General features: G+C 44.6%; 1 protein-coding gene across 1 annotated transcript in view; it reads left to right on the top strand.

Annotated features, from left to right (window-relative positions):
* The window catches only part of XPR1 (xenotropic and polytropic retrovirus receptor 1), a 102,636-nt gene that overhangs the window by 74,204 nt on the left and 12,183 nt on the right, over positions 1–16,249 (top strand). The window contains exons 8-11 of the mRNA XM_083845847.1: positions 4,467–4,654; positions 4,883–5,062; positions 8,904–9,069; positions 10,638–10,829. Of these exons, the coding sequence (XP_083701973.1) occupies positions 4,467–4,654; positions 4,883–5,062; positions 8,904–9,069; positions 10,638–10,829 (726 nt within the window). The remainder of the gene's footprint in view (positions 1–4,466; positions 4,655–4,882; positions 5,063–8,903; positions 9,070–10,637; positions 10,830–16,249) is intronic.

Genomic DNA, 16,249 nt, shown 5'->3' with positions numbered 1-16,249 from the left:
AATTTTTGCATAGCACTGGTTCCTTACAGAAAATGAGAACAGACATACAGCAATGTGAACACCTTGCCACTCGGGACATTTTCGTCAGGACACGTGGCAATGCCACAAAGCTGTGCCAGGGAAGACTCAGACTGGACATTAGGAAAAAATGTCTTTACCATGAGGGTGGGCAAACACTGGAACAGGCTTCCTAGCAATGCCCCAAGCCTGTCAGTGTTCAGGACGCATATGGTTAATGCTTTAACTTTTGGTTAGCCCTGAAGTGGTGAGGCAGTTGGACTTGATCTTTTTAGGTCCCTTCCAGCTGAACTATTCTATTCTATTCTGTGTGGAAAGTTGTAGGATTTCAATGCCTGGTGCTTATTAATGGAATTAACTGAATCTTCCTTGTTGGCAGATTTTGGCAAGGTTGTTTAAAAGCTAGAATAAATTATTGCATATCTCAGACCTTGGTTTTATTCTGCTTTGCTCCTTCTGAGTTCGAACTTTCATTAGAGTAAAAGCCATGTTGGTACTCCAGATCCAGATATGGTCCTTCATCAAAAGCAGCTTTACTAATTGTGTGTGATTTCAGTAGCCTTGTAACTTGCTTAAGCAGTACGAAGGAAAATCAACAAATAAACTCTTGCATTAGGGAAGCCCATGTCTGTACTTTTTCTTAAAAGAATAATTAGATATTTATAAAAAGAATAATCAGATATTTCTGTAATTGGATCCAATCTCCTGGGATAAAATTTAGCTGTTTTTAGAAGCTGTTTGCAAGTACTTCCCTTTTGGTCTTTCTGTGGTAGAGGCAGAAAGTTGACCTGTCTGTGTGAAGGGTCCACTGAATGTGTAGACGCTGTTCTTTATTCATCATATCTTTTGTTTGTGTAACTTACATGTTTGATCTCTGTGAGGTGCAAATAGGACTGAAGCCTTATACGTTCATTTTATCTCAGTAGTAAGAATGAAAAAGTGATACAGTTGTGAGAATGAATTCAAAAAAATGATTAAACCTCTAAAGCAGATGTCACTAAACTGGTGGAATAATTGCTATGTTTGTATCAGCAGACATGATCTGATATCTGTAAGTTACTTCAGATACTGGGCAAAAACTGTATTCTAACTACAAATTTTGTTTTTAATTGGATATTACTTGCTAACCTCTATGCTACTTTTGCCAATTTGTTTTTATGATTTGATTGACTAAAGTAGGGTTTTAGAGTTGTACGTGTAGAATCTGTAAAACAGCATTAGAACATGACCACGGGTAGTAAACCGTGTCAGCAATGCTTGAGCTTTAGGCTGGACATTAGGAAGAATTTCTTCACGCAAAAAGTGGCCAGGCACTGGAGAGTGGTGGAATCCCCATCCCTTGAGGTATTGAAGAGACGTGAGGACGTGGCACTGAGGGACATGGGTCACTGGTGGGACTCAGTAGGTTGATGGTTGGACTTGATGATCTTGAAGGTCATTCCCAACCTAGATAGTTTTATGATTCTATGATTTTAAAAGTAGAACAGCAACATTTTATAGAGATGAGTTGACAATAATTTGGGGTCCATTAAAGGCTGTAGCTGCTACAGGTGGATCCCAGAGAAGTGTCTCCCTCGAGCATAAATTTCCCTGTTTCTGTATCAACCTCACCATTCTGTTTCTGTATCAGTCTCTGTTTCTTCCTCACTGTTTCTTTATCAGCTTTACTAGCTGCCAATTTAATGTGTAATTGGGGTTGAAAGGCCATGGAAATGTGTATGTTTTATTAATCAGAAACCTACAGGACTGCATGCAAAATCTGAAGACAAGTTACTGCTCACGCTGCAGCAGTGCTCTGTCTCTCGTTTGGGAAGGAGCACGGTGGCAGGGCGAGCTTTGAGCTGGAAGAACGTGGCTGTGCTGTGGCATTCGCGTAACTGAGTGTAAAATCTCTCCGTGACAGTAATGACTGAATCAGGGAAGTGGTGTGGGTCTTTGTCATCGGGCACTCACAGTCTTAGGGTACTCACGTGGAGGACACTTGGCCTTAGTTAGATGAGTAATCTTGTTCGAGTGTTGTAAAATGAATGCGCAGAGATATATTAAAACACATTTGAGGCAACACGAGAGTCCGCACAGTTAGGTTGTGGTGGTGTTGGGCTTGTCACCAGGGAGATCTTCCTCTGAACACCTCGTGAGGAGCCCGCATCTGCCAGGACCATTTGGTGTCAGTTACTAAAGGGGCGAGTTAATCCAATGTCACGTACCTGCTGACGTGGGGAAGTGACTTGATGTGTGGTGTTGGATTTAAGTGGAAACAATAGATAAATGGAAAATCTCTCTGCCTCGGGGTTGGGTACAGACCTCAGGGCTGCATGATGCGTTATGTTGGAGCTGTGTTCTTAATCTGCTCCTGTATCAGCACAGCTTCTCCTGAGGGAAAGCGTGCTGATGAAAGGCCAGGAATGCAGTACTAAAGCCTCCCAGGGCTGGGGTGGGGTGTAGCTGCAAAGCAGGACAGTTTCCCCCAGTTCTTCTGCTTCCCTCAGGCCAGATCCTTTCCTTTATTTGCCTAAGCAGAAATGTCTGTGAACTCAAATAAAAAATAAAAAAAGGAAAAGGTTTGAATTTTCAGACATGGTTGAAAAATGTTTCATAACTGCACCTTAGCTCTGTTTTCCACTGATGTGCCTGTTACCAGACGTTGCGTTTTTCCACCCTCAGTCTGACTAGCTCAAGCTACACAGAAGGTGATGCAGGAAGAGGAGGTGTGATTCTTCACCCTGAGATGCTGGTTTCAATTCTCATGGCACTCGAGATGGTTCCTCCCACCCAGACTGGCCCCTTGTGGTTACTCCTTTCGGCTGATAGCTGGCGTAAACATGTCCGTGCTGCACCAGTTTGAGGCCTTGTAAGGCTTTGCTGGACAAAGCCCACAAAAGCCTTGCAAGCTGGTCCTTGAGCTTCTTCTGCCAGACTGTGTAGCTGTGGTAAAGAACATGGTTAAATTAGGAGACGTGAGAAGGGAATCACATCTGGACCTTACACTGAGGAAGCTGTGCTAGGTAGGGCCTTGGTGTCGGAGGAGGGAGTACACAGAAATACTCATAGCATCTGTACTTCCACAGCTCAGCTCAATGCATCGTTCCATATCTGCTTTTTCTCCAGAATCAGCTGTTGTTCAATACTACAGTTAGGATCCTCTGCCACCCTGCGAGTACAGAAACAAGATTAGTGGCATTGGCTGTGGAGAACACATGCTATATTGTCATGTTGAACTATGTTCACCACAGGATAAACCTTTGTCTTGCTGTTCTGTCTCAAATAACACAGTATATCTGTTCTGGTCTGTCTGGGAACTTTTGCACTTCTTATTCAATATTTTAGGGCTACTATGTCCTGTTTGTAAGCAACTGGAGGCATTTCAGATGTGCTTTTGTAATTCTGTACTTAAGCCTCATTTCTTTCAGCTTCTGTGTGTCTGTCATTTCTGTCCAAACTTTGACTTTTCTGCCTGAATCCAATACTCTCTTTAGGTTATAAATTTAAAGCAACTGTTCTTCAGTCATTGTTACTTGCACAATTTTCCTCCACAATTTGATGTGATAGAAAGTACAAGTGAAGTGTCTTACAGATACGCTTTCTGTGAAGAAAAGTTTGAAAAACTTGGGGCTATAATTCAGGCAGGAGGGTTGTGAAAATAAATTCTCAGCATCAATTTTGTAAAAGTGCCTGTTCTTTTCTGCTTTTAAAAGGCATATGGATGAGGAATGCTCAGTGAAAGTAAAACAGAGGATTTGAACACTTGTATTTCAGCTGTGCTCTTCTCATAAAACTCAGATCAGGCAACGGAGGGACAGGATTTTGCAAAGGGCCTTGTGCTAGAAAAGCTGCTGGATTTTAGTGCAGCTGCTCATTGTTTGAAATTAAGTGAATCTGTTTTCAGAACCCTGACGACTGAACAAAGGAAGAAACAGACTTTCCCATATTGTTGCCTTGCGTTGGATATTCTGTTTGGGTGCGGCTGGAAATTATATTGCTGGCTATGAATATGTATTACATTACAGTTGTATGGACTTTGGTGATCAGGCGCAGTTTAGCATTGTTTTAAATGCTGTAAATTGTACTTCTTGGTTTTGTGGGGAGCTGAAATATTTGTATCTCAGTCTGTTGAGATTTCTTCTCCATTAAATCAGAACTTTTAAGTGAATATAGAGATGATTTATGCTAGTGCTGTCCCTTGTGCCTGTAGTGTGAGGCAGGGGACTTGAGATGCTGTTAATGACCTGACTGCAGAAGCTGGAGAGCAATTTTTCCCCAGAATAGTCATAAATCCTCTGACAGATTAGGCAAAAAGTCCTCCAGCTGCTATATGAGTTACAAGTGTACCCTGTTTTCATGGGCTGTAGCTGAGGATCTGAGAACCAGCAGGAGGAAGTGGAGCACAGGTTTGATTTGTGACATGCCTTGTGCTATCATTACGGCTGTTTCATCTTTTCCTTTGTCAGGTGTGGCTTTTATAGAAGGACCAAATGTGTGGCCACTGGTGAGAATCTATCGAGGTGGCTTTCTCCTGATAGAATTCCTCTTTCTCCTGGGTATCAACACGTACGGCTGGAGACAGGCTGGAGTGAATCATGTCCTCATCTTTGAACTCAATCCCCGCAGCAACTTGTCCCATCAACATCTCTTTGAGGTAAACAGAGTAGGTTGTTAGGAGTGGCTGAGCTGTGCGTATCAGGAGGATAAATCCTGCACCATTTCCTGGCAAGGAATTGTAACACAATTAGAAGAGGAAGTTGCTGAAGTCTGATTAGATTACAGGATTGAGCACTGCTCTCCCTTTTGCTATAATGAGAGTTCATTGTAGGATTTGGAGTTATTTTTTCACAAGGTATCTGTCTTTTTTTCTGTCTTTCTGTAGATTGCTGGATTCCTGGGGGTTTTGTGGTGCCTGAGCCTGCTGGCATGTATATATGGTAAATTCACCTACATCCCTATGCAGGTGAATCCACTCATCTTGTACGGCTTCATGTTGCTTTTTCTCATCAACCCTACCAAAACCTTATATTACAAGTCCCGTTTTTGGCTGCTCAAACTATTGGTAAGTCTCAAATCTGATTTTAAAATAAATAATTAAAAAATAAAAAGCTGTAGCTGAGCTGTAGCAGTTGAAACATATACAAGCATCACTAATCTTCAGGAAAGAGGAGTGGTATGCCATTGTACGTGTGTATTCATAGAGCAGACCTGATAAGGTATTGACTGCAAGGATGGGGTTACTGAAACAACTTCTGCTTGTCCCTACCAGTGTATCATTATCTTATATTGCAGGTAGTTGCTTGTAATCTTCATATATACAGCTGCATATAGCTTTGTCCCTTAGTGCAGCAAAACAGTTTGGCTGGGGTTGCAGGGCTCCAAGGCACAGCTGCATGGGTGCTTCTCAGCCCCAAATGGGAGAGTGCCAACAATGAGAGGGTTCACTGGTGGAGAGGAAACCTTTGCAAAGGTTGCTGCTTATAAAATTATGTTCGCAGGTTGTTTTTTCAGCAAATCTGTTGTGGTCTTAAACAAAATTACTCATTTAGGACCCAGCTCCTGTTTTCCTGGTAAATCAAATGTAAATATGCATGCTATATCGATGTTCCAGTTGTAGGTGGGAATCCAAAAGAACAACTTTTAAACTTGTTGGATGGCTGTTCAGTTTCTTCAAAAACAGTTGTTTCACATGTTTGTCCCCACCCTGAATGCCCTTTTAAATTAACTTCCATCAGTTTGGTTCCCTCGATACCTTATTCTTGCTAGAACTACTCTGAGAGCATTCGGTGGAAGAGAGTTGGGCTGGCTGACGTTATTCGTAGAATCATGTTAATGCCAATTAAGACAATTAGCTTTATCTGGAACATGACAGAGATGAAATGTAGAGTCATGTTTCAAGCGTGTGTGTGCAGTTCTACACACACCTAGGTTAACCGCTGTGTGCTTACCTCTGTTATTTGATTTGCTAGGTTTCTACTGTTTCAGTTTCTCCCTTTTTGCCTTCCAGCATTCAGCCACCTCTCACAGATGTACCTTTCAGTCCCAAGCCTCATTAGTCTTACTGCTGTCCCTTGGTGCTAGGGAAAGTACCGGCAGCGGTCTAACTGTGCGAGCAATATTTGTGCTAATTTACCTTAATATCTTAACAGGGTAAGATTCTGAGTCTTCACAGAGCTTCACAGCAGCTTCCCAGTACCTGCTCTCTCTAGACTATGCTGCAGTCTGCAACACAGACGTGTCTTTAATGTGCAGAGGCCAATTCATCCCAAGGTTTCCTGGGGAGAAAAGCTTCATCAAAATGCAAGATCACCTTAATGGTGGAAAATGACACAGTACTTCTGTATGTCAGGGGGAAGGGGGAAAAAGGCCAGACAGACCACATAGCTGTTAGGCTTTTCTAATTCTTATCATATGCAATTGGCTGGCTGGGCGTATTTTATTTCTTCTTTTGCCAGCAGCTATCTGGGTGAAAGGAGGTGTAAATAGCGCAATTCTTAGAACTGTACTGTTCGCCCAAATTTTGATTTGATGAGTGTTTTTCTTCACATTTGATATGCTTCATTTCTGGCCAAAATGGAGCCTGGTGTACTCGGCGTAGCAGAGCATTATTGGTACCTCCAGTTTTTCTAGAACCAAATCAGGAGGATATTTCAGAGCTTTGAGGCGTTTTCTGATGGAGCTAGGAGGCTTTCTGCATCCACCCATGCTTGTTGGAGTTCACGAGTGGGATTTGTTTTGATAATCCCCGAGGAACTGCAGTTTACTCCTTCATTGATCTTCCTCTGGATGAAAAAGTTATTTAGCTTGTAGTGAGCTGAATTCCTGTGCCAGACCCTTCTCTCTCGCCTACATGGCATCCTGCTTACGTGAGCGTTCTTTGCTTCTGCTGCCAGGCGAGGAGCTTGCTGAATGCACTTGTGTAGGCTGAGGGAAGCAGCTCGCCAAGAGGAATCAGATCAGAGCGCAGAGAATGGCACAGCATCCCCGTACCGTCCTCCCTGCAGGGTGCTGGAATGGGGAAACAACTGCAGGGAGCATAGCTGCGCGAGGTGAAAATCTAGGAAGTGTTCAGCTCTAGCTCGACTATCTGCTGTCTCAGCGCTTACCGAAACTGCAGTAATCAGCACCAGAAAGTCTGCGCTTTGGTTGTGGAACTGTGCAAATATAATTGCAACTGATCGCTTGAAGCTTAAGTTTGTCCCTGGCTCCTGGTGTTTCATGACTTTATTCTTGGAGCCCATCTTCACTGGAGGGTGTTGCAGGCTCTGCTGAGCTGGGAAGGTGGGTCTGCCTGTGCAACGGGGATTTGCCGGTGGGCAGTGCCAGTACCCTCTGGCCACTGGGTTGTGCCTGGGGCAGCGTGCAGCAGCCCTGGTCAGAAACCGCAGTGGGGTTAGGAGAGTTCAGACGGCAGCTCCCGTCCTTGGGGAGCGTTGGTGGAGATAGCAGGGCCTTAGCTGGGTTATCTGCATATCTGCTGACTCGTCTGCTGTAACCTTTAGGTGGAAAGCTTCTGCTCTCTTAAAAGCTTTATGCTGCCATCTGACAGTGTCCAAGTGTCTCCCATTCAGTAACAATATGGATTTTTTATTAATTCGTTCTTATTTTCAGAGATCTATCTGTAAACCTTTTCACAACTCATTTGTTTTAGTTGGTCTTTGTTTCAGAGGGAAAAAAAAAAAGAACTGTGATTAAGCAGAGAGAAGATTAGTGTCACGGAGTGCTAGTAAAAGGGAGGATGGGCTTCTTGAGGATGACGGGTGCTCTGCCTTCTCTCATCTCTGCAGAAGCTGCTCCACAACAGGGCAGCTTTGAGAGCAGAGCTCCCTAACGTTCGAGCCGTTGTAATAGTTGCTGTCCGACCAAACACAGTGCTTTCTGGGTCAAGGTCCCTATCTGCAGTTCAGTGCCACTAAGTCTTGATCCCTTATTTGGCTTTGAAATTTAGGACCAGAGCCTTAAATTGGCATTGCGGGCTGGATGGGAATTTGTCAGTCCTTTCCTGGGTTTCTGTAGCTGCGTGCCTTTAGGTTAATATGGAGACCAATGTAAAGATCAGTGTTAGCCTGTGCTTTCATTAATGTAAAGGTTCATAAATCTCTGAACTACAGGATGATGCTGGTGCTGTCTCTTTGAGAAATTGGCCGTTAGTAGCTATAACTAACTGGGCAGGGAGAGCTGTAATCAAAGGTAATGGACCATGAAAACCGTCTGGTTTGAAAGTGGCAAAACTGCTGTTGAGGCTTAGAGGGAAAGTGGACTGGGATGGAGAGGGAGTCTAACTGCCGCTTAATAGGATTTCCTCTGCTCTTTATTTAACTCTTCCTGTGCTAGAGGGCTTGGGAGATCCAGCTGAGTAACAGTATCCACTGGTACAGCTTCTAACACCAAAGAACAGCTAACAAGTTAAGTAAATTGATCCACGATCAGATGAATGGCCAAGCTGTGGGTCTGTAAGCTAACTGATATTAAGTGTGAGGCAGAAGATAAGTGTGGAAGACGTCAGTAGATATGACATAAATGCCTGAAAGGAAGCGCTGATCAGCATGAGGAACAGTTGGAGGAACTGTGCCGTGCAGAGCTCCTACACAGAGACCCCAAGTTTCTGGGAAAGAGCTTGGTTGGAGAAGGCTGGGCTCTTCCAGTTGAAAAAAAAAGAAAAAAGAAAAAAGAAAATTGGGGAGTGAATAGGAGAAGAATTAGATGTCTGAAAGCAGGAATTTTATTTGTACTTCAAGTGGAAAGACAGTTATCTTTCTTTTTTCAGCAGGAGCAAAAGGTCAGCAATAAATCTTGAAGCGTTTCTGTTACTTCCATATTTGTTCAATGCTGTGATGTCCTGCTGCTGTGGTTAGGTGTCTTTGCCACTGTGTCATATGAATTATTCCTTTTTCTCTTGACAGTTTCGAGTGTTCACAGCTCCCTTCCACAAAGTAGGCTTCGCAGATTTCTGGTTGGCTGATCAGCTCAACAGCCTGGTCGTGATACTCATGGATCTGGAGTACATGATCTGCTTCTACAGCTTCGAGGTTCAGTGGGAGAACAATGCTGGACTTCTGGCAAATACAGGTAGGGAAGTGCTGACGCCCCTGCGAATGCTGTCAGAATGACCTGAAAAACACCAAGCAAAGCAACTTCTTAGGCATCTGTTCTGAAGAGGCCTACCAGTGACATAGGAAACTAAAATAGTTGACGTTCCTTGTAAACATGCCATTAGAGATTCTACTGTTTCTTGCTTCCATCCAGAGAAATGGCATTTCACATCAGTGCATGTTTCCTAACCCAGTTGTTTGGCCTGACTTGCATATTCGTCAAAGACTGTAGACAGAGCACTTCTTGACTGGAAAGACAAAACACTTTTCCTGGCATTGTTTTGAGTCGTTTAACCATGTATTTGCTTTTAGCCTGTTGCCTAGCACGAAAGTGAGTTGTGTAAGGCCATGAACCACAGTGTTTTGTGCTGTAGCCTGGTTCTTACAGGCACCGTCACCATACCCTAAAGCAAGAGAGGATGGGGAAACTTCCTTAGTTGGTGCTGCCCCTTATTCAATTAGAGTTGGTGCTGCAACACCAGGGTTGTTGATGCTGTGCCTCTCTCCTTTCTAGTCAGAAGAGCCCCAGAGTTGGCAGACTTTGGCCTTCCAGTTGCAAAATAGTACCTGGCTCCTACTGGATCAGGCTGTTTTCTTTCCGCTTTAAGCAGTGACTGCTGGCAAATTGTGTTGTCTGATGGTTATGACACTTGCTATGAGATTGCGGTATGCTTCGATAAGCATCAGTATTTGCTTTGTTTCTCCAATCTGATCTTTCTTTTCCCTTTAAGACAGTGTTGGAATTAACTATTTATTTATTTAAAAAAAAGTTATAAAACAACTGTGTGGATAATTGTTTGTCCTCCAAACACTGGAATAACAGCACAGTGCTTTGGAATAAATATCAGCTAATGAACCTGTCTCCATTAGTGTGAGTAGGAAACAAACATTTGCTAATCAGTGGGGTGTTTATTTTAGAGGTAGTTTCCTCTCACCCCAGTTGCTCAAGCCATGTTCAGGCTATGCCCTGTCTTCATTTAAAATATTAAAATAAGAAAGGCAAGAAAAAGAAGAAAAAAAAATACTGAAAGCTGTTTTTTCCTATTATAATATGCAAGAAAAGTTAAAAGTGGGTCAAGGACATCTTAGACAAAGTAGTCTTTTTGAGTTGTCCTGCTGGGTTTAGGAATGCTCTCCCATTTATGCACAAAAATTCAGTCGAGAAGACCTTCTGTAATTCCATCTTTAATTTGATTATTCGCAGCACTGCCAAAAGCACAAAGTAAATTTAAAAATAGATTATTTCTAATCTTCTTGCATGTTAATTACACTGGCAGCAGTGAAAGAGTTAGAAGATTATCTGTCTGGATGTGTTATTGATGTCATGTCACCTGAATAGCTGCAAGATAGCGTAAAGGGCATCAGAATACTCTCTGAGTCTCTCACTGTTCTGAATGTGTGTGCATGTACGTGTGCAAGTTGCAAATGTGTGCGTGCATAAGTACAAGACGTGGATGGGGCATTGTACTGCTCTGACAGAAAGGAAGACAGCAGGAGTTCTTAAACTTACTGACTCTGTATCCCTGACGCTTTTTTTTCTTGCAGAAAATCAGATTTGTTACAGCTACTCCTACGGAGTGAGAGCAGTTGTCCAGTGCATCCCTGCTTGGTTGCGATTCATCCAGTGCCTGCGCCGTTACCGCGATAATAAACGGGCCTTTCATCTGGTTAATGCTGGAAAATATTCCACCACCTTCTTCGTGGTGACATTTGCAGCCCTCTACAGCACTCACAAAGGTATGGGTTACTTTGGAAAGTCATTTACCTTTCAGTCCCTGCTCCTTTTGCTTTTCAGGACATCCACTGGAAGGAACCCTGGTGGACCACCTCAGTCATTTTCTTACCGAGTTAGGTAGAGTGATAGCAATATGAAAACACAGCACTGGTTCTTTGCATTTAAATCGTTGTATTTTGGTTCTGAGTTGGTTTTCCATTGGTGGCTCTGTGCTGTGAGGAGTGGTCGTGGTGTGTACTTGTATAAATCTCCCGCATGCAGCTTCGGTGCAGCCAGTATGTCTTACCAGGCTTTTCTGTTTAGTAGAACATCTTGGGCTAAGTCATGGGATTTTCCTCTTACGTGGGAGAAATTTAGAATTTGGCTTCGCTTTGAAGCATGAATTTGGCTTTTGGCACCTGTGAAATATCTCAGTGGAAAGTCAAAGGGCTGCCTAGCTTGCAAAGAATATTTTAAGATCTTCCTTTGGGTATTTTTTGCATACACAGTGTACTTATAACTGTGATTCAGGAGTGTCAGAAAGAATGTTCAGGTTTCTCTCTCAAAAGGAGGAAACTGAAATAAATACCTGTCAGTTCTTGCTGTGACGGGAGGCTGGATGGGGGATGTATAAGGAAAAGGAGGATGTAGGAAATTCTTCTCCCTTGGCTTTCATGAACAACTAAAGTCAGTCTATCATTCCTTGACACAGGGGGATGTTCACAGTGCTGGGAAAATGTCCTCCCTGGATTTTTCTGCATGTTTTTATCCATGTTTTTTCTGCAGCTGGCAGGGAGTTGTTTCCAATCCATTTAACTGCAGATTGAGCCCTGATCCCTAAGTTCCCCATCTCCCTGGAAACGACAATTACTTGATTCTGCTCTTGTTCTGAAGGAAAAAGCTTTTAGTTTCTGCACTTCAGGCAGTCACCCTGCCTTTCATTGTTCTGAAGTCCTAAAAGCTGTATTCTTTCATTTGAAAATATACGCCTCCTATATCTCCAGGAATTAGCAGCTACACACACTGGTGAGCAGCTACTTATCCTGAAATATGGTTGGGGCAGGGCAGGGAGAGATGTTCAAGGTATGCTTCTAGTTAACGTGCTGGTTTTGGGGAGGGGGAGCAGGGTTATTAGAAACCTTCCTGTGGCCAAAAAATGGCTGTTTTGAAGTCACACACATAACATTTGCCAAGCCTGGCATCCTAGTGGCACAGAAACGCCCTGGTGCAAGCTGAAGGTTGGAAGTCGGGCGCTCTGCATCCAGGTGCACACACAAACCCGCCGAGGGAGCATCCCTGGCAGATGGTGTTGCAGCTCATCGCCTGGCTCCTCGTGCATCTCCTTCCTGCTGCCACATCCGCAGAGCTTGCTCCCATCTGAAGTTGCTTGCTCGGTGCCATCCTGCAGCTCCTCGCTCCCAGCCCTGCAGCCCCGGTAGTCACAGCTGCTAAGCCGCGAGATGAGACAAATACAGATTGCCTGGCTGCAGTCGGTGCTTGTATGTTTTATATGCAGTGCCTGCTTTTAGGAGGCTGATGAATGCTTCTCCCTCCTGTGGGGGCACCCTGGAAGAGCCTCCTGCGGGAAGGCTGGGGTAGGTTTGTTTGGAACAGGAGGAAAACCAGCATCTGTCAAAACGTCCTGTTTAAGAACTTGACCTCATCTTACTCCCCCTGAGGTCTGCGTCTGTGCCAGTGCTGCTGACCCCTGTTCTTGTAGCTGCCATGCACAACTGTTGTCTGCTCCTGGGATCTGGCAGGGAGTGGGCAGTAACGAGGTGTTTATGAGCCCAGCATGGGCTTGTTCCAGCTGCCGAGAGACCTTGGTGACTCCCAGCTTTGGTCTGTCCCGTTCTGTTAGTGGCAGTCGATAGCACATAGCTGCTGGTATCATGCAAAAAAAATTTGGAAGCTTCCCCCTGTTTGGAAATTACACGTTCGCACAGCTTTTGCAAATGTCATTGCGCCTGGACTGGCAGTGATTTCCAGAGTGTTGCCTGAAGACCTTGCTATGCCTTGTCAGCCCTGCTGGCTTATTCCCATGCTGCCACAAATGCGCTTCCTAGTGTGCTGGATCTGTTATAACTTCTTACTTTGGTTAAAATCTGTTAACATTTTATCTGAGCGCTTTGCGTGGATTTCCAGTTCTTTCTGAACTTGGAGTCAGATGGGCTGTTACCGAGTGTTTACGATGTTCCTGTTGGAAGCAGAAGCACTGCTCCCCCACGCTTTCTGTCTGCCTAAGTATAGCAGAGACAAACACTCATCTCTTATTTACAAAACAACTGTTGGGGCTAGAGATGTTTGCTACTAGGAACAAACACTGCCCAAAACAAGTGTCAAATTGGTAAAGATCCTTGCTACTTGGACCTGTTCTAAATTTCAGTGTGTAATGAACCTGTTAATTGCTGTTTTAACGAGAGTTTTATTTAAACAGACTTTCGTGCCTCTGTTTGCAAGTCTATGACTTATAAGTCTGGAATGACAGCTTTCAGCTGCCAGGAAAAGAGGGTAATTTGTGGCCTTTTCTTGGGAGGTCAGGTAATGTACACCAGCCTGTTCTCCTTGGGAGTCCTGGGGAATATCACAGCCCTCTGGGGAGGGTTGTCTTCCTCCCCGGAGTTAGAACAGTGAGTAATTTGTAGTTGCTCTGTAAGTTTTCAGTTTTGTGGCTGCCAGCTGCGTGAAGATGGACTGTGTGGTTAGGAGGGTTTGTCAGCGTTGAAAGCCAGCTAATTCGTACAGAGCGCATTCATGGCGTTGTTGTGCTGTATTTTCACAGACTGGGTGGAAAACAACTTGAGCTAAACAAATGTACAAATGCCACCTTATTACGTACAGCTGATGTATGCAGCATATGCGGCACTGCCTTTTCCAAACCTGCAGTAGGTTTGTAAGGTTCCCCCCTGTCCCAGTGATACTGTAGGCTTTGGACTGGCATTTCAGTTTCCCCCAAAGATCACTGTTCAAGACCTCATATTGCTTGGGTGGTGCATTCTTTCTTCCCTTAGAGAAGCCTTTACTTTTCTTCCGTCTGATTTGGATGCAAAATGCAACTTTCTCTGCTTTTTGCAGTTGTAACGATAGACCCAGTAGATACCAAAGTAAATCCTGTTGCATCTTGTCTCCCAAACTGGCACTCTCGCAGTGCTGGAATCCAGCTTGTTTACAGAGCTCCCTCCAAGCTATCATCTCCTGAATTAGTGACACTTAAGCGAGAGCCCTGTACCGTGGGACTCGAGCAGGCAGCGGCTGCGTGCACGAGCGCTAACTCGAGCCATCCGCTTCGCCGCCAGCTCAGGAACACGACCGCGTTTCGGGGAAGACAGCGGGAACCAAAGGGCAACTGTTGCTAAGCTCCCAAAGGAAGAATTCTCAGTATTTTTATATCACTCAAAGGAATGGGAAGCAAAGGCCGTGTTCTGTAAATATAGTCCTCCGGGATATGTTTGCCCAGGCAAATAAGGCAGATCTGTAACTCTAAGCGACCCAGCAATTGCAGCCCGTGCCTCCCTGCCTGGCCACGGCGCGGCAGAGCAGTCACCCGGCTCTTCCTCCCCTTCCTCTGCCTTTTAGCACTGGCAATGCTCAGTGGCTTTACCCAGAGCTGGCCTGCTGAACGTTGCTTTGCTTTAGGTAATCCATACGGAAACCTGGGCGCCTCTGGGGAAACAAGCGATTAAGTCCTAATGCTTCAGATCCAGTGGTTGTATTTAGGAGTTTGGCTCCTACCATAGCACATTGAGAAGCCGTGCAACTGGAGTTGTGTTGTGCTAGGAGAGTGCTGGTTGCTTCTTGAGCATCGTGTGAGACACGTGCACTCATTTTGTTCTTTGTCAAATACGCCTCTTTGCTTCTTTCTACTGCTTCTCATTTTTCTTGTCTCGATGCTTTTTCCTCCCGTGGTGTCATCTGAAATATCTGGCTCGTGTAGAATACAGATTTGGCTTCCGTGCTTGAATAACTAAGCTTCTTCAAGTGTTCCCATCCTTTTCTTGTTTTGTGTGATTTGCAGTTGGTATGAGCATCTGTGTAGCTTACCTTGACTTTTCAAGAACATGTCAGTGAGCTCAAGTACAGCTGCTGGCTTGGAATTGGCTATATGGGATTTTATCCTTTAACCGAGGGAAAGATGTAGTGGTTTATGTAAAGCTTTCATCGTCAGTGTGATTCACACACCTTATTCCATGAAATCATTGTGGCGTGGGTGGTACCCAGCTGTTTAATGACCTCTGATTTAATCCAAAGTTAACCCGTGTGTCCTGGGAATTTGTGCAAGTGTCTCTTCTTCCGTACCACTCCCACACCCTTAATAGATACCCCAAATAAGAGTGCTGGACGTGAGCTGCCATCAGCTTGGAAAAGCAGTGGAGAGCTCCCGGTCTAAGACAATTTAACTGCCACACGCTTTCTCGTTAAACAGTCCAGGACACTGACAGTACCTACATGGGGCTGTTTCTGTAGCGCAGTGCTTCCACCTGTGTTCTCAGCATCGCTTCAGAAACAGCCATCCTGCTGCAGTGATGTGTAACGGTTGTTGTGTCTTTGCTTTTGTGTTGTTTTTTTGTTTGTTTTGTTTGTTTAAGCTAGCATAAATGAAAACTGTGAAAGTCATTGTCTTACCTAGGAATAAAGATGTGACCTGACAAGGCAGGAGCCATCCCTAGATTAATGGGCTTTTGCAGGGAGGTGTTGGACCGTCTCTTACTCACGGAGAGGTTCAAGCAGGCCTGAACAGATGAAGATGAATGGGAAACGTGCTGCTGTTTGGAAACCTAGCGGAAGACTCCAGGGCTGTTTCAGGTCTCACAGCTGCCCCCCACTCCTCGTTAATCACGATGGTTTAAGCGGTTCCCAGCAGTTGTGCCGGGTGGCGTCGCTGGCTTCACGCTGGAATGGATCGCTGGTTCTCCCACGGTCGGTCCCACCACAGCACAACTGTGCCGTCCATCACCAGGATGGATGGATGGATGGGTGGAGGGGGGAGAGGATGGTGGCAACACTGAACATTACTGGCAGCTGCTGGAGGATACCTGACTGCATCTTAGCCCTGCTGTCCTCTGCCTGCTGAAGTGATGGTGCCTGGGGTGGGCTATGTCACTTAGCCCTTGTTGCCACCACGTTAGAAACTGCAGGATGCAACCCCCTGGAGTGAATTCCCTGGCAGGGGACCCATAGTTAACTGTGATCCTAAGTGGTTACAGCATGAGACAAGAGCAAGGTGATGTGAGAGCTGGGACTAAAGCAAGTTTTAGAGAAATCAGACATTGGTGCAGAAGCTAACGGTACCTCAGGTGTGAAATGAGTGGGGAGAATTGGCAAGGCAAAATAAAAGGGCATTTGGAGTTCAAGTGCAAATTTTTAGTGGGAAAAAATACTATTATTCATGGAAGGGTGAAAAAAAGACTTTTTCACGGAAGGGTGAAACCAACAAACAGCATTT

The sequence above is a fragment of the Anser anser genome (assembly GCF_964211835.1).
Source record: "Anser anser genome assembly, chromosome: 8".
Taxonomy (NCBI): Eukaryota; Metazoa; Chordata; class Aves; order Anseriformes; family Anatidae; genus Anser; species Anser anser.
Note: the sequence above shows the minus strand (reverse complement) of the source record. Positions and strands in the feature narration are given on the sequence as shown.